The sequence below is a fragment of the Balaenoptera ricei genome, chromosome 2 (assembly GCF_028023285.1).
Source record: "Balaenoptera ricei isolate mBalRic1 chromosome 2, mBalRic1.hap2, whole genome shotgun sequence".
NCBI lineage: Eukaryota > Metazoa > Chordata > Mammalia > Artiodactyla > Balaenopteridae > Balaenoptera > Balaenoptera ricei.
In genome coordinates, this window is record NC_082640.1 from 30,505,334 (window position 1) to 30,523,383 (window position 18,050).

The 18,050-nt window shown below is 57.3% G+C and overlaps 1 protein-coding gene across 4 annotated transcripts in view; it reads right to left on the bottom strand.

Moving 5' to 3' along the window:
* The window catches only part of PCSK6 (proprotein convertase subtilisin/kexin type 6), a 229,232-nt gene that overhangs the window by 3,852 nt on the left and 207,330 nt on the right, over window positions 1-18,050 (bottom strand). For all 4 annotated transcript variants that reach the window (XM_059912273.1, XM_059912271.1, XM_059912272.1 and 1 more), the window contains 5 exons: window positions 13,203-13,305; window positions 12,067-12,263; window positions 10,170-10,257; window positions 7,334-7,437; window positions 3,098-3,227 (listed from right to left, as the gene is read on the bottom strand). In XM_059912273.1, coding sequence (XP_059768256.1) covers window positions 3,098-3,227; window positions 7,334-7,437; window positions 10,170-10,257; window positions 12,067-12,263; window positions 13,203-13,305 — 622 coding nt within the window. The remainder of the gene's footprint in view (window positions 1-3,097; window positions 3,228-7,333; window positions 7,438-10,169; window positions 10,258-12,066; window positions 12,264-13,202; window positions 13,306-18,050) is intronic.

The window sequence follows — 18,050 nt, forward strand, 5'->3', positions numbered from 1 at the left end:
TCAGCCTGGATGAGAGGTGGCTTTTGTTCTCCTGGGGTCGCTGAGGGCGCCTCCAAACTGGAGTTCGGGCCCATAGTTTATAAACGTGTAAACCCACAGGCAAACCGCATCCAGGAGCCCTTCCGACTTCCTCCTCCTGCAGCAAGAGCCTGCCCTACCCCCTCACAGACCCTGGAGCGGGAGGACGGGGCCCGTCGTGTAGACTCTTACTGCGCACTTTGGGGAAGACCCCAGGGCCTGGCCCCTGTCCTGCTGCACTGCTCTGGCCGGGCCACAGGCCCCTCATGCCACTGCACAGGAGACCACTCCCCCCAACTCCCGCTTCTCTTACAGATGATGTCCGCTAGTGACACGGGAGCTAGGGCCAAGCCAAGCCATGTAATTGGGGGTCAGCTGTCTCGAAGGCCGTGGCTGAGGGTTGCTTTGCTATGAACAGTAAGAGGGCGGCTACAGTGGAGACCCGGCTGACACAGCTCCCTTTCTTCTCCAAATTCAGCCTCACAGAGCCCCAGGATCTTCACGGCAGCCCCCGGGAGCTGTGTCGGTTTTCTTCAGCCATGTAACCCATGACCACAATGCAGCAGCTTAATCCACCACTGTTCAGCATCTCCCAGTTCCGCAAGCAGAAGCCTGGGCAGCCTCGGACGGGCTCCCTCTCGGGCTCACAAGGCCCCGGTCAGCTGTCGGCCAGCCTGGGCTCGGATCTGGAGGCCCCGGCTTGGGCAAGAATCCGGCATCAGGCTGCTCCCCCAACTGCCTCGGGGCCCCTGTTTCTCTGAGAGACCCTCTTGGCTCCTCCATCAAGGTTACCGTGCCTGGCAGGTGGTCCTCTTGGGCAGGGGGCTTTCAAGACGCCTCTGGTTCTGCTCCTTCTGTGGTACCGCCCTCACCCCCAAACACCGCAGCGACTGTCCTGCCAAACTCTGCAGGGCGGCGCCCACTGCAGTCCTCTCCCTGCCCTGCTGCCGGGGCCACTTCCCCGCCTCCCATCTTTAGGCTGTTCCAGGTGACAGTCAGATGGCAGAAATCTCGTCACACTGGGCACAGGACAGAGCAGAAGGCCTGCCTGAGTCTTGCCCTGCTTAAACATACCCAGGAGGGGCCGGGGGAGGGAGGGTGGTAGGAGGGTGGGGGGCAGACACCCCACTGAGTTGCTCTGTCTTCAAAGAGGTCCTTGCTCCCTCTTCTAGGTCCTCTTCCTAAGTCTTGGGGTGTCCGGCGCCTCTTTTGAGATACTTATCATGGACTGTTCTCAGCCGTGGGCCTCAGCATAACGGGTCTTGACTTGGCATCCAGGCCGCCAACCTAGCAGGCCTGCGTCCCGGCCTGGCTTTTCCCCATGAGCCCTGGCTGGCTGCTCGCTCCCTCGAGGCTGCCCTGGCCGGCACTCAGCATTCTGGGGCCTTCGGGAAGCCAGGCTCTCTGAACGCTGCTGCTGCCTCGGTGGGGAGAGGCCCTGCGGAACCAAGGCCATTTGTCCTTCCAGGGGAATCCACACTGAGGGGTCTTCAGAGCCCTGGGACTCGGGAGACGGGAATTCTCTGAAGTGCTAGCAATTCACCACCTCGGCGTCCCGTGCAGGGCGCTTCCTGGGGGTGTATCTCTGAGACCTGCTGTGTCAGCCCCAGCACTGGACGCTCCTCCAGGACTTAAAGCTTTGCCATGCGTGGAGGTGAGCACCCAGGGAGCTCCTGCCCTCCTCAGCCAAGGAGGGGCTCACGGGGGCTGCCTGCCCCCTGCCTCCTGGCGCTGGGGACCCCATAGCTTCTGGGTGCCCTGCGGGGGCTGTTTGCCGTACTCGTGGGAATTCCCAGCATCCTCTGAGAGCCAGGGTGTCTGACAAACGAAACCAATTATCACTGTGTAATTCCACTTTGTCCCTGGCTGCCATACTTAGGGTAATCACCCTGGAACCAGCTGGCTGGTTAAAATGAAACTTTACTTCAGACACCGGTGCCGAGGGTCCTTCATGGGACTCAGCAAGGCTGGGTGAAGGTGGCTGGGTAGTGGGGCTGAAACCCTAACCCTCTTTGAGTGGGTCCCACAAGCGCAAGGACCAGGTGGTCTCTCATTTGCTCACGTAGGTTACTGGTGTTTGTTTGTTTGTTTTAAAGAATAGGTTACAATCCAGAAGAGTTCTCAAACACAGCCTGAGGGGATCTCAAAGACCCCCCCACTGTGGGTCCCCAGCTGTGAGCTGCCAGACGGGCATGGTCTCCCTGCACTGCTCTGAAGTGGGCGCCTGAGGCTCCCTCTTTGAGTCTACGTCAGAGGGACGGTCCCTTCCCCACTCCCACCACCACGATCTTCAAGGTCACCTGCAGACTCCTCATCGTCACTCTCACCCTAGACGAGACAGACTGCCCTGCCCTGTTCCTGGGTTCCAGGTGATGAGGCCTGACATGAGGCAATGTTCAGCAGGACAAGAGGACACCGAGCAGATGGCTTCTGCGTTCACTGCCCACATCCCGTGACAAGAGAGAACGCTGCTCAGAGCCCCCAGAAAAGGACCATGCGCCTTGCAGACACACGGGAGGGAGCGGAAAAGGAGAACGAGCAGGGTTATAACATCTCTGCATTGGCTGGAAGCGGCTTTAGAATGAGGAAGTTGTCGGGATCTTGTATCTTCTCTAAATTATCCAATTTAAATTTTAAACAAATCCTACACGTGGTTTCCTTAATGACGTGCTGTGAACGCACTGTGGTCCATGGTGCAGGTGGGGCTCGCTGGAGTCTGCCCCGGGGTGGCGGCTCTGCCAGTCAGGCCCCCGTCCTCCGCGTCCTGCCCTCCCAGCCACGCGGCGCCTGGTACACAGTAGGTCTCCACAGGTACTCAGGACGTGAACAAAGGCATGAGGGCCGCCGCCTGACTGTGACCTTGGCCATCACCACCTGCAGGGCCCCCTCCTCTGTAAATGGGTTCCTGTCTGCCCACTGCACCCACTGCTGTCGTGGAACATGGCCCACCCTGCCCCCAGCCCCTGGGACAGGGGCCATCAGACACAGCCCTCCTGCCACTCCTCCACGGGCACCGCTGACCGCCCTTCGCCGGCCATCTCGGGCTAAGTCAGGAGGACTGCCTGGAAGGCGCACATACCTTCGGCACACTTTGTGGGGCAAGCCCGGCATCTCCTCTGGGTAGAAGCCCTCGCCACAGGCTGGCACACATTTCCAGTCTTGGAAGTGGAAGTTTGGGGCACAGTGAATACACTCTTCTCTGCTGGGCCCTGAGGGGTGCGGGAAAAGCAGCAGAGGTCAGGGACCGCCCACCTGCCCATCACGTGCCCCAGACCTGCTGCAGCACCTGTGAGATCCAGGTCCTATTCAGACGCCCCAAGGCCACCACACAGCTAGATTCACCCAGGTGCCACTGTGCGTCTGCACTGGGCCCTCCTTGCCACTCCTGGGAGGTGGGCCTCACGCCCACATCTCACGGATGGGGACATGGAGGCTGCATCAAGCTCAGCACACCTCCCACTGCCTGGGCCGCGTTCATCGGCCCTGATTCCAGGTGCCTCCTTTCCCAACAGGCCTGGGCCCGATTTCGGCTAGGGCAGCCACAGGTAGCTCTGAGTGCTCAAAATGTGGCCTGGCCAAACATACTTACACACTGGATTTCAGAGACAAAGTTAAAAAAAAATGTGAAATAGCTCGTTGATTTTTAAAATATTGATTACATGTAGAAATGATAGTATTTAGATACACACGGTTAAATAAGATGTTATAATTATTTTCACCTGTTTCTTGAGGGAACTTAAAGCTGCATCAGTAGCTCACATCGTATTTCTAGTGGACAGAACTTGGTGTAAGAATATGTGGGAAAAGGGAAAGAAGAGGTTTGGGGGCCTGGGGTTGACAGGTATTTGGTGTGAAGGATCAGGACTCTTTCAACAGAGAAAAAACAACTAAGGCCTTATAGGGTGAGGCGTGGGGACCAGAAAAGGCAAAAGCTCTGAATGAAGGATCAAGAGTCGTGAAGGAAAATCTGCAGCTCAGTCAAGAGGACTCATCAGCCTGGGCAGGCAGTGGCCCAGAGTGAAGAAACCGTGCTGTCCATCTGTCTGTCTGCCCATCTGTTCATTCATTCAGGCCAACAGCAAGTCAGTGCTGGGTGTGCACTCCGTGTCAGAGTCCCCAAGGAGCATCAGAGAGGCAGCGAGGTGGCCACTGGCTGACGGCTTAGAGGACTGAACTCGGGGAGAAACCATCTCAGATGCTCACGGAGACCACAGCCCCTCCTTAGACCTCCCCCCACTGTGGTCTTGTCTCGGCTTGAGGCCTGACAAGCTGAGGCAGAGGTGTCCGGCCATCTTCCTGGAGTGACTTCTGGACCTACTGGGGGCCTCTGGGCTGCGTCATGTAGACAGGGGTCTGCAGGGCGGCTCTGCCAGCCCCGAGACTTGGTGCTCTGGCAGCTGGTTTCTCCTTTCAGAACCATAGCTTCCAGCTTGGAAGGGGATTCTGAGCTCACCCAGGACTGAGCGTGAGGCAGAAGTGGGAGCCCTTGGGGTTCCAGGGCCTTCATGAGGAGTAGCTGCCCACCCGCCTGGGGTCTCCACGGGGGTCCTCCCTCTGTTGCTGCAACGCAGTGGGAGAGCCGCCCCACAAATGCGTCCGGTTTATGTCCTTCTGGATGGACGGCTGCTCTTGTGCCCCAACCCCCATCACTTATCTGCAGGGAGCATCTGGCATTGGGCCCCCCCCCGCAAACCCCATCACCCAAGTCCTACTGCCTGGGCCGCCAGGGCCCCAGTGCCTAAGGAGCTTCTGCAATGGGAAAGAACACTCATTCCTGTTTGTTCCTAGTTCAATGCTCAATTTGCTAAACTTAAAAGCGGATGAAACTCGTTCAGCTGGGGTTAGAAGAAGAGAAAGCCCTGGGATGGGTGGAGGCGACGGCCCCATGACAACATGAAGGTGCTCAGTGCTGCTGAGGCGTGCACTTCAAAATGGTAGGTTTTATGTTCCAGATCTTTTAGCACGATGACAAAAGCTGAGTCAACACAAATCTCCTAGAGCAACTATTTTCACTACTACTAAAAATTGTGAACTTTGTAACTCAAAGTCTCTCAGGGATTCCGTTTAGTCACAGGGCTTTCCAGGCATCAGACACTTGAAAAGCGGACACAGATCATAAAAATCGTAGCAAAACGGGTGATGCTTAGGCAGGATCCACTGCATCATTTGTGGGTCCCAGGACAAAGTGAAAACGCAGGGCCCTTATTCAAAAGGCAGGAAAAACGTGCTATGAAGGGTGCTAAGATACAAAACGCGTTCCTTTCTTCTGCCATCTCTCTCTTGACCTGTCATGGTTTTTATCTGCTATTTCATGTTGTGCTCCCCTGGGTGAGGACCGGCCCTCATGCCCCTCAACTCCACACACATGTGCCCCACTGGCCGCTAGCCACTGACTCACGCACCACGCCCTGCCTACCGGGTCCCCTGCACCCACCCAAGGCAGATGGGTTCCCCAAGGGATCACATCCTCTGTGCCAGAGGCTCTGGGTACCTGAACCAGGATGGGAAGAGGCTTATTCCTATTGAGTCAACACTGAGTGTCCCAAGGTACTGCTGGCCTGAGGTGGGGACAGATGCCACCATGCTCCATGCTGTACTCATGCCTAACCACGACCCTCCCCACACTGCACCCAGGCCCCTCACAGGCGGGGAGCAGCAGTGGTCATGGAGTGGGAGCTGGGAGGGGAGGACCAGGTGGCCTAGGCCTCCAGGGGCTCCCGACAGGGACCGTGACAGGCAGTGAGAAGCCTTCAGCGCCGGAAGTGGGTGGGGTCCCTGTCCCAGCAGCGGCTGGGGTGGATGCACACGTCCCAGAGCATAGAGGGAACCCGGGCAGGTGGGTGTGGGGAGCAGGGGAGACCCCTGGACAGCCTGACCCCTCAAGTGACAAAGAGGTCACTGGACTGGGTGAGAGAACCCACAGCGACTATAAAGCTGTTTGCCAGCAGGCAGTGTGGGGATGCAGAGAAATGAAACCACATTGAATAATTGAAATCAAAAGCATTATAAAGCCACACGCCTGAATTTTATGGATTCAAGTGAGTACGAAATTTAAATAAGTGACATCGGCGATGCTCTTAATCAACCTGGGCTAAACAATGAGTCAAAGAAACAGAATGAAAATGACAGGCAACAAGGCAAACGCTAGGAAAGGCTGCTGGGCCCCTGCCTTTTGGGGGGTTGTCCCAGGAGGGGGCCCCAGCAAGGCACATCTTCCAAAGGCCTTGAGAGTGCTGGTCTTGGCCATGGCATGTCCACTTCTGGTCAAGGGTCAAGGGCCCCTTGACATGGGCTCACACGGCCACACTGGGACGGCTGCCCCGTCCTGCCACGCATCCTGGGACCCATGTTACGGCATCAGTGACCTAGCAGAGACCTAATTCTTACATTGTCACTGCAGCAAAAACTCAACCTGATGTGGGTTTCTTAGAACAAGGACCAAAGCGCTGGGTCAGGAAGGAGGGTCAAGAGGAGAAGATTCAATCAGAAATATATATGAGCCCACAAGCTCAGAATGTGCTACAGTATCCTGGTGCCAACAACTCTGCAGCACGAAACCCAACAAGACAATCATTCTCTGCGATTCTGCATAAAAACTGTGCCTGGAAGGCAGCTGTGCTATCATCTCTGTGGGAAATTACAATACACATAATATTGTTTACAGAGATCTTTTCCTCTTTTGAGTAAAATGTTCAAAAATAGGGAAGATAGGTACAAGGAACTAAGGCTATGTTTTAAAAAGCCTTCTTCCTTCACCACGGGAACTTGCCCAGCCTCTCCCCGATGCATCATGAACCCCCGGCACTGCTACCCTGAGGCAAGGGCTGGGTTCCACGCAAGAGCTCACGAGCAGTTAGTATCCCTGCCCGGCCTGAAAGCATCCCCTACCTGGCTGGGCTCCTGACACCGGGAAGCCCAGGCTGCTCCAAGTGGGCCCTTGTGGTTTTTCTTTCTTTCTTTTTCTTTTTTTTTTCAATTATAAAAATTGTGGTAAAATGTACGTAACATACAATTGACCATACTAACCATTTAAGCATACAGTTCAGTGGCATTAAGTACATTCATATTGTTATGCAAGCATCACCACCATCCATCCATCCCCAGAACTTTTTTATCTTCCCAAGCTGAACCTCTGTACCCATTAATCACTATCCCCCTTTCCCCTCTCCCAGCCCCTGGTAGGGCCTCTGGTATTTAATGCTGCAACACCCACGGAAGCCCGTAAGTCCTAGGGCTTTCTGGGTTTCCAGGTAGTCAGCCCACCGGCCTGGGGAACTCGGGCTCCAAGTGTGGCCCCCGCAGGCCGTGAACTCACCCACGCAGGTCTGGCAGGTGAGATGGCATTCCCCGCACCTGATCAGCTCAGAGTCAAAGTAGGTGCCTGGCTCACAGTCTGGAATGCAGCTGCCCCGTGCAAGGCTGTTGAAAAGAAAAAAAAGGCAGTCTTTTATATCCTTTCCGAAGCTCTAATTCAATTATGATTTGCCCTCAAATGCCTTTCATGAGAGGAACTGAAAGTTGCTAAAGCACAGCTCTTGGCGTCACTTAAGGTTCTGAACTAATGAAAGCGGCAAAGCTGTCCGGCAGCATCTCGAGTTCGGCTGGAAGGGACACCCGGGCCTGGAAGCAGAGTCTCCGCCTTCTGGTGGCCGGTGGTCCCGAAGCTCCTTCCCAAAGCCCCGTGGCCTCGGCCCCTGTGCGGGAGGCCATGCCCTCCACGCCTTCTGTGCTCTCCTGCTCTGTGACACCTTCTCTTCACTGACACCAATCACACTAGAACCCAAGGCCCACAAGGAGAACTCAAGCACGGGAGGGTCACCCCACTGGCTTGGTCTCACTGGGCGCAGCCCTGGGTGAAGCCTTGGCATCTGTGATGCGTGAGGGGGGTTGGCGGCAAGACTGACCCTGAGTCCCAGTGGGCTCCTGCCTCGCCCTTGCTGGAAACGTTCTGTGCTTCACAATGAACCTGAGATAAAATCCGCTCCTGGGACCTAGCAGCCCCGCCTGCTGTGGCTCCGGCCTTCCTCCCTCACCTCGCTCGGCCAGGCAGCGAGCGCATGGCTTCTGGAGCAGACCCTCTGCCCCTTCCCAGCTGTGCAGCCCCGGCCCCGGGCAAGCCAGCCAACCTTCCTGCCCCTCCGTCCCCTCAGCTGTCCGTCAAGGCTCCTGCGTGGTCAGGTTGCTTTGAGGACAGAACCTTGGCAGGTGTCGGGCACCCAGCAGTGTGAGTGGGTATTGGCGGCCATGGCCGCTTCAGTTCCCAAGCTCACTGCTGCACATGCTGTAGATGGACCTGCTGCCTGACACATCAAACACGTGCCCCAGGGTCTGTGAGATCCAGAGGCTCCTGCGCTTGGTGGGGGGACGTCGGGGGGGCTGAAAGCATCTCTGTATCAAGGCGGAGGCCGACCCCAGGGCTCCCTCTCGTCCCGGCCCCCAGGCCACTGCACCAGCTGTTCAGTCAAGTCTTTACTAACGGATGTTCCCAGCCTAAAGAGATGGACGCACGGCTTGGCCGCCCTCACTGCTTCAGTGTGACCGATGATTTGAAGCCACAGCTAAAGGGGATATTGGGCAATAAAAGGAAGCTTTCTGTGGATTACGGCTGATGATGTTTCAGTGTCCGCAGTCCTCTCTGACTGCTCGTCACGGCTGCACCGCTGCCTCCACCTGGGGGGCTGCTGCCTGAGAGGCATTTTCTCCCCAGGACACAGCTCCTGGCCTGAGCATCTGACCTCCTCTCCCTGACCTGACCCACAGGAGCAGGGACGAGCTCCCCCCCCAGCACATCCCCACTGGGAAACAGGCTCCAGGGAGCTGGAAACACAGTGCCTCCCCCTGACACCCTGAGTCTCCGGCCTGAGTGGGGGGCCCTGCGGGAGGGTCCCGCAGCCAAGCTCCCAGGCCCCAGTGGCGGCCAGCTGAACCTCTCCGCCTTTCCCTTCTGGGGCTCCCCTTCCTCCACATGTCGCCCCTCCGCTCCTCATCCTGCCTCATGCAGCTCCCCGGTTCAGAGAACGGGCATGACGTGTGACTCTGGAGTCCTGTTCCCCTTCCCTCCCCCGACTCCCAGGAGCACAGGGCAGTGGACCCTCTTCTCTCCGATCCCCTGATCTGGAGGGGGTGGGGTGGGCTTGGGGAACCTTAGTCATGCTGCTCCAGGAAACTGTTCCTCTCCCCGTTAGTAAAATGTGAAGAAGAATGCCATATATGTCACATACGTCATAGGTTGCTGTGAAGATTAAATGAGGCAGTATTGGTGAGAGCAGCTGGAGTAAAATGCTTGTTTTCTTCCTTCACTCCTTACTGCAAAAGAATTCAACCCTGTGGGGTTGAATGTGAGGGGAGGGAAGGGGAGGCTGCAGGACCGGCAGCATCCTTGTCCCCTGGGGGCCAGGTAGAAATGCAGAGTCACAGAGCCGCTGGGTCGGCACCTGCATTTTAACAAGAGCCCGGTGATGCCCCCCGGCCCCACCCCTGCTCACTGCCCTCGCTGACCCGTCCCTTTCTTCCTTAAAGTGCAAACCCCGGTTCAAGGCTGGATCGCGGGAGGGTCCACAGCACAATTTCGAACAGAATGATTTCTAAGCTCCTAGATGGTAACTTCAAGGAACAAGTAATGTATACTTGGTGGCAGTAAACAGGCTACACCAACATCCCAAAATACTCCAGTAAAAAATCATTAGCTCGGTAAGATGCTTTTAAAGGAGACGTGGGCTGAGCTTGGTGGAGCCGGGCAAACCAGGAATCTACAGAGTATCTCCAGGGAGCAAGCCCCCTCCTCCCTTCCCTCAGTCATCCAGACTGGGAAGGAAACTGGAGTGAGTGGGGCTCGGTGCCTAAGAAAGGGAGCTCCGTGCTTCGTTAAAACTCCCCACCCTTCCAGCCGCCAGCCCTACTTTCTATGAGAGGATCCACTCTCGCTCTTACCAATTCTCCAAATGTTGTTCCCCATCCTCTGACTTTCTATCATAAACAGCAATCTCTAAGTGGAAATCTGATTTTGACTCGGAATCTGTATCCTGAAAGGCTTTGGGCCTCTGAAATTTTAGCTTTTAGGAAAAGGTGGCACACACTTGGTACATCAATGACAGACACTTGTACCAGCATATACCCATGGCCGCGCCTCAGGTCTGAAGGGAGGGTCTTACCTGAATCCTTCTTTACAGACAGTACATTTCTCTGGTTCATCCATGCACTTTTTACAGCTTGGGTGGCATTTAAGGCAGTTTTTCTGATCTGGAGAAAAATAAGAGGAGGAAAAGAGAAGAGGTGGGAAGAGTGGATGTGGATCAAACCTGGGTAAACGAGACTCGGGTGTTTCAAAGCAGGGTTGATGGAACAGCCATCACCGGCGTTGTCTCCAGACGGGTGACATGGTGACCGACCGCCAGAGGCATGTGGAGACCGCGTGCCCAGGTGTCAGATCACAGGCCTCGCACCTCTTTTCTGGAGTGAAGTCCTCACACGACCTTGAGGCTTGGAGGTGGGCCCTTTCCAGAGGAGACGTGCTCTAGTCCTGCATCTTCCCCCGGGACTGGAGCCAGCGGAGCAGAGTTTACCGAGGTGCCAGTCCTCCTAAGTGTGACCGGTGGGGCCTGAGGGTGCCCCTGAGCGACCCCACCCACCCAGGGCCCTCACAGGGGTCTTTACTGACACGTTGGCGGTCACCTGCACAGACATGAATCTCCGACACCCACCACACCTTGCGGGAAGCCCTGGGTCTCGGTGATTACCCAGGTCACTCATCCTGGCACCTGGTCAGCATCACCCTGTGCTTGGGGCCTCCTCCTTGGGGCCCCACAGGTGGCATCACACACACGCTGCAGGGGCTCAGCAAGGGCGTCTGGGGGTGACTGTCGGGGTGACCGAGGTGGCTGGTTCTTGCCCAGGGGTAGGGTGGGGGTTAGGGATGGAGGAGCCTCTGCCCCGAAAACAGGTCTGGTTGCAGCCCAGGGCAGGTGTTTGCAAAGCCTGTGAAACGTGTCTTGCGTGACTCTTTGCATCCCCTCTAAAGAGTGTGGTTATTCCATGGCTTTATATGTCCTTAAGGATTCCCTGGCTCCTTCCCCATAGGAGTGAGAGCAACGCTGTGACGGGACCCCTCCTGCAGGATGCGGGCCAGAGGCGAGCTCTGGGAAGCGCTGCCCCCTCCCTGCACAACGGCCAACATGTCGTCTGAAAACTGTCCTCCATCAATTTAACCCAAGCCCTCTCTTTGGCCTCTTCCAGGCCGAGGTGAGTGTTCAAACCTTGGCATGAGGTCCCGGCCCCAGAGCCCATCCACCCCACTTCCCAGGACAGGCAGGATGGCAGGACCCCTGTGCTGCTCTGAGTTCACTGGGTCATTGCTAGCTGTGGGCCCTCTGGCCTCGCTCGGCTTCACTTCCCCATCTGCAAGGTGAGGAAAGCGTCGCCCCCCTCTTGGGAGTGTGGTCACTATGTAAAGTGCACAAGCAAGACCAACCTGTCCCCCTGAGCCCAGTTATGCCCGGCAGCAGGCTCCTCTTCATTCATGGAGAGCCGCAAACCTCCCCGGCCTTAAACCCCGGTTTCAGCTGAGCGGCTCTTGCTGGGAGGGGCTTTCATCCAGTTTCAATCACCAAGGCCACAAGCCGGTGCCGGGTCCCGCACCCCGCCCAGCGGCCACATCCACTGCTCCAGGAGAGACTGCAGGGCATACCGGAAGCCTTTCTATTTGGGTGTCTGCAATCGGTCTGAGCCTGAGAGCCACTGGCTCAAGCTACCTCCCTGTCCATCCTGAAGAAGAGACATTGACCTACAGAAGTGTGACAACCCCAGACTACGGGGGCTCCATTTCTGAGTCACTTTGAACCATCCTGGCCAGGTTTGGGTGTGAACTGCTATCCACTACCAGGGTCCGAGGGCTTTGATTTCATCCTCTCTCCCTCCCTCCCGTTAAGGGTCCTTTCTCAGGAGGACAGAGTACACAGGAAGCAGAGGGCGGGGAAAATTCTCCCAGGAGAGGGGACCCCAGTCCAGAGAGGGGCTGACTCCTCATTTCTAGGCCCGGGGACACACACTTACTTTCATCAGCATAAAATCCGGCGGGACAGAAGGTCACACAGGTGTTCACCTCCTGGTGGTGGTAGAACCCGCGGCGGCAAGACAGGCACTGGGTGGGGCCCCGGCCCGAGCAGGTCTCACATCCCTTGTGGCAGCGGCGGCAGCGGCGGGCTGCCATGTCCCCAAAGTAGCCCAAGGGGCACACGTTCACGCACTTCCTGTGGGAGCAGATCAGGAGAGGACTTTCCTACTGGCCCCAGCCCCACGCCTACCTGGCAGCACGGGGGTCAGGCCGAGGCAGGGCAGCTGGCCAGGAGGGAAATCTTAGCTGCCTCCCCGTCAGCAGACTCTGAGGAAACAAAGGCCCCAGGGCGGAGGTAAACCACTAATGCCCCTGAGAAGTTCCTGATGCAGGAGAGGGTTGAGGGCTTGCATGGGAACCTGGGACTCCTGCCCTTTCAAAGTTTCCCCGAGGGGGGCGGGGGCACTCGCAGGTTGTGCTTGGCTTCCTTGGGCAACACCATAACGGTATCTGACTTTTGGAATGTTCAGCTCCGGCAAAACCCCACTGACAGTGCCCACGGGCAGTGAGCGGTCTCCAGGCTGTGTCCAGCCAGCAGAACAAACGTCTTCGCACAGCGCAGGGAGGGTGCGGCTGTGTCTGGGCCCCGAGGACACCGTGAGAGTCCCAGCCGCACCCCTGCCAGAGCCCTGGTGGGTATGTGCTCCCCTGGAGGGCTGCACCCCTGCCCGGGCGCTCAGGGATGGGGCTCCTCATTCACGGCCGATTGTGCTGACTTTTAGAACAGTACTGGCCCTTAAGATGACATCTGTCTGCAGTTCCCAAGTGGCTGTCATGCTCAATACGACCCATTTTTGTTTAGCAAAATGGAGAGAAAAAAGTTTATAAGCACAGACAAAACAATGCCACGGCCTCTGAGTTCTCTGTCATGGTCACGCGTTATTTATGAGATGAGAATAAAAGGTTACAAAAACATAAAATTCCCAAGCAGTGACCCTCAGGATGATCTCCTTTCCGGGGTGTTTGGTTAATTCCTAAGTATGGTGCCAGGCTGCGGGGGTGGAGAACACAGCTTGGCCACCTTGGCGGGACGCTGGGTGTCTCCAGGACACGCCAGGGCAGCCCAGCCCTTTACCTGCTGGTCTTGACGCTCCCCAGGCTGAAGTGGACACAGTTCAAGCACTGGTCTGCATTGGGGCCATCACAGCCTTTGTCACCACACTCCGGATGGCACACACCTTAAAGAAACAAGCATTTCCTTTCACCCATAGAGATGCTTTCTCAATCACGTCCAGTCTCCTAGGACCCCATGTCCGGGCCTCACAGGCCCCTGCTGGGCCAGAGCACCCACCCCTGCGGGACCCGCCTCAGCTGGGAGCCAAGCCTGGCTCTGGGCTCCAGTGTCAGAGGGTCTGATGACTCGAGACAGGGACGGCCCGAGGACAAGCAGGACAGCCGGTGGTGGGTGAGGACCCGGGTGGGTGAAGACAGGCATTGTGAGGTTCTAGAGGAGCAGCCATGGCGGGGCGGGAGGGGCAGGGGACAGCCTCATGCAGTGTCCTCCCCTGCAGCAGAGATACGATGCTGGACCAGCCACCAACTCTGATTTCCATTGTGAAGGACAGAGCAACGCGATACGGGGCGTTGAGGGCTTGAAGGCGCTAAAGAAACTGTGGCCAAGCAGTGAAGATCCGACAGAAATGAAGCGGGAGAGGCTGGAATAGAATGCGCCATGTCCCTCACACGCGGTGAAGGAGGCAGGTGGGTTTCCATGTCCCTGGTGGGTCTGGGGTGGGCGGGAGCTGAGCCCTTTTCAGCTCCCCTCTCTCTCACCCTCAGAGGGGGGCATCCTGTCTTCCCTCGATCCCCAAATTCTAACTCTGGGAGCCTGTGTGGTGTTGTCAAAGCGACGGAGAAAAATGCGGGAGCTGGGGGACCCCATCGGGCCCCCTGTCCTAGGTCTCCCCTCCACCTGCGCCACGGGGAAGAGCCCAGTTTGACTGGCTCTTGCCCTCAGGCCGGGCGGCCCCTCCACAGGTGTCCTCCTCACCTGGGGGTCAGGGCCGGTGCTGTGCTGGGACCCCCACCTCCCTTGCCCCCCGACGCTCTTCCTCCTCTGGGAGATGGTTCTGGAAAGCCTCCCCGTGTGGGGAGGGAAGGGCCCGGCGGGGCGTTATGAAAGTTTTTGAGTCCTTGGAAGAAAAAACAACCTTCTACAAGGTTTTAGTTGTTGGAGGGGGTGGGGAGTGAGTTCAGAAGCAAAGAAGAGGTGTCTTGCCAGCTACCAGAGTTTCCTGGGGACGTGAGGGAAAGACAAAAGTCCCCATTCTCTGCCACCCACAATGGGTCTTTGCTGAGGGGCACAAAGCCCTCTTCATTCCTCTTTAAAGGGCCTCCAGACCTTCCCAGTGTTAGACTCAGCTGTATTTGGCTTCCCTCCCTGAAGGTTTACCGTTGTTGACATTTCCAAGGTTCTCATTGTGGGTCCCCCCGTGAACCCCTTTCAGAGCCGCGTCCATCCCTGGGGATGCACTAGACGCTCCTTGTGGTCTGGGTGGGGGAGGGCGCTGGGGTCGTGCTGGAGCACAAGGTGCCCCCACCCCTTCCCAGGCCCCAGACTCACTCGATTTGGGGATCGATTCTCATTTGACTTGATCCTTGTTCGCCTCATCCCAATCCACTTGTGGGGTCCAGCCCTCCCCGCTGAGCTGGCCTGACACCCCGCCTTCCCCTGCGGTCACCTCTCCCCGAGGCAGGCCTGTCTCACGTGAGAAAGTGAACCACTTCCTAGTCCTAAGGAGAAGTGGGGGGACAGGGAGGAGACGAAGCTCCCCGCGGGCAGGATCTGGTCTAGCGTGTCCACTGCCAACTTCTCAGCACCTGGAAAGGCGTTCAGCACAGGGCAGGCGCTCAATAAATATCTGCTGAGTGGCTGAGGATGAGAGAACGGATGAAAGGAGAGGGGCAGAAACTGGGGAGGCGCAGTGCCCTCCTGTCCACACACAGGATGGGAGGGCCTCGGGGAAAGCCTGGTTCGCGGTGTGTGGACTTCACGGAGCCCCCTCCCTCCGGGGCCTCTCTGTGGGGCAGAGATTAGTCAGGAAGCCAGCGGGAGCCCCATGCAAGGCAGGGACGACCCAACAAGGGCAGCAGGACCCCGCCAGGGCATCTAGGTGACGGCCATGTCCAGCCCTGCTTTGGAGAGCTCGGTAAGAACCACCGCCCCCATTCAGGGTGCTTGGGTCCATATCTGTAAGCGCCCTCCCCAGTACGGCTCTCTACCAGATTACCTCGACAAGCCCAATATCGAGACTCATTTCTGCCATGAAACATTCTTTTATTTACTTATTTATTGTTTTGGTCTCGCCTTGCGGCACGTGGGATCTTAGTTCCCCGACCGGGGATTGAACCTGTGCCCCCCTGCAGGGGAGCTCGGAGTTCTAACCACTGGACGGTCAGGGAAGTCCTGAAACTTTCTTGAATTACACCCACCTGCTTGGCCATCTTGTCCCAACGCCACCATCACTTCTAAGAATGCACCTGGGTTTTCTCTGGTACCGCTGTTAACTCATTCTCTGGGTGAGCACATGCTATTCACTGCAATTGTATTTGTGTCTCCTTTTCTTCTTTTCTCAATGAGCCCGAACGTTCCTCAGAGACCCACTACCTTCCCGTCTCACCTCCCAGGGCTCCAGCTACAGGGCAGCATGACCCTCGTGCTGAGCCGGCTGGATCACAGCTACTCCCTTCTGCAGGGTGTCAGACTGACACAGGCTTATTTGAAAACTCTACCTTGAATCCTTAGTGGAGCAAAGCCAGGATAAAAAACATGCATAAACAAACATTAGAAAGCAACTGGGGAACTCTCGATGGGTTTTGTCATGGGCTTAGACCAATTCCTGGAGGACCAGGCGGATTCAGTAAGTATCACAGTCGTTCTCACCATTCACGCCACCCAAGAGAAGTGCGCTGGGCCTCCTGTGTCACTAAGAGGCCCGAGGTGGGTGCCAGGGTAGAGCTGTCTGCACAGAGACCCCCTTATGGCAGGGCTGGTCTCTTCCTTGAGGGCCTGTGACCGGGGCATGTTACCTAATGCTTTAGCCCGCCTGTTGGGTGAGTGCTGACGTGCCGTGAGTCTGTGACCCACGCAGCCCTGCGGCCTGTGAATCAGCTACCCTGAGCCGTCAGGCCGTTGGGGCAACGTCTCCAGGCAAAGGCTGCCTGGACTCTCGGCTCCCCGCACGGCCCTGCGTGGCCAGGCACCCTGTCCTCAGCCCGTGTGTCCTCCTCTCCTGAAGCCCAGGCTCCCCTCTGTTCTCTCGAGGTCCTGTCCCCCCCCTTGTGGCTGCTCTCCTGTAGCAGCCCCAGCCCCTCCCCCTTCCTGCCATCACCCCGGCTCCCTAGCCCACAGCACCTGAGCACCCCAGACCTGCTGGATCAGTCCTGGGGTGGCCTGCCCTGCAACCAAGCATCCTGGGAGAGTTACCGGGGACCTCGGTCTGTGCTCTCCAGTACTACCCCACCTCCACCCTGCTGCTCTGCAGATGGCTGGGCCCCAGCAGGCTGGCCATCCCCGCAAAGCCCTCTACCTTCAGGACCTCGGCCACTGACGTCTCCCAGGCACCTGACCCCGCCCTTCCTCCGGGCTGAACCCCCAAGCCTCCTGATCTCTTAGCAGCCCCCTAGGTTGCATTTCCACACCCTCATTAACTTTGGGAACCCCAGGCCCCACCACGACCCTGACCCTCCACCCACTCAGCCTCTGGCTGCCTCCCCTGCCCCCATCGCCAGGGGGCGACAGTGGTTGAGAGTGTCCCCTACCCGTGTCTACCTCACAGCTGACCCCTTCACAGGGCAGCTGTCCTGATGGCTCTGGCGAGGCACCTGACACCCCCATGAGCCCCCCCAGGAGCCCCGCTCCCCTTCTGTCCTGGGATCCTTACTGTCCATGGGCGGCTGGACTCCCCTCTCTGCCCCTCACTCACCTCCTCCCCTTTACTCCTTGTTCCGGGGAGAGCTGGCCCTCCACCTGTGTGCCCCCATCACAGCGCTGCTTGGTGCCCCCCGCTGCCTGACGGAGGGCGGGGCCCAGAGGCCCCCACGCACTGTCTGCATGACCAGCTCAATGCCTCCGAGAGGTGTCCCCGGCACGCAGCCACCCCTGCCAGCTCACCCCTCAGCTGTGCGTGAAGCTCCACAGAAAGCATCAACAGGGACTTCCCCGGTGGTGCAGTGGTTAAGAATCCGCGCTCCCAATGCAGGGGGCCTGGGTTCGATTCCTGGTCAGGGAACTAGATCCCACATACGTGCCGCAACTAAGAGTTCGTGTGCCACAACTAAGGAGCCCACATGCTGCAACGAAGACTAGACACAACCAAATAAATAAATAAGTAAATAAATATTTAGAAAGTCATTGAAAATCATTGTCCTACCTCAAAATCTCCCCTGCCCAGCACCCTCTCTTTCTCCCTGGGCTTCTGCACCTGGGCTTGTTTGTCTGTGACTCAGAGGGCTTCCCCCAGGGCACCAACGAGATGCTCCTCCACACTGCTCCCCCTCCCACTGAAGCCCTCTCCTCCTCTCCCTCCACCCCTCCTGCCCCCTCCCCTCTCTTGCTCTTTCCTGCTGTGACTGGTGCACCCGCCCCACTTGCCCCTGAGATTGCACGGAACTTCCCCAAGTGTCGGAAACACACCTTAGTCCCAGAGACCCCTCTAACCACCTGGGCCAGGCTTGGGAAGGACTGAGCGGCCTGGGCTGCAGAACAGTTAGAGTGAGATTCCAGGACAGTGTGAGGTTAGAGTCATAGCAGATTTTAAGGGAAAAAAAAAAAAAATCAGTCCTTTATTAATAATTACTGAATCTTGCCACAGTTTATAAATCACAGGGGGAAACAGAGCAGATTAGTCCATACATAATTCAATGCTCCATTTTAAAGGCACGGTAGAAGAAATTTAAAATTGAATCGGCCATAATTTATGCT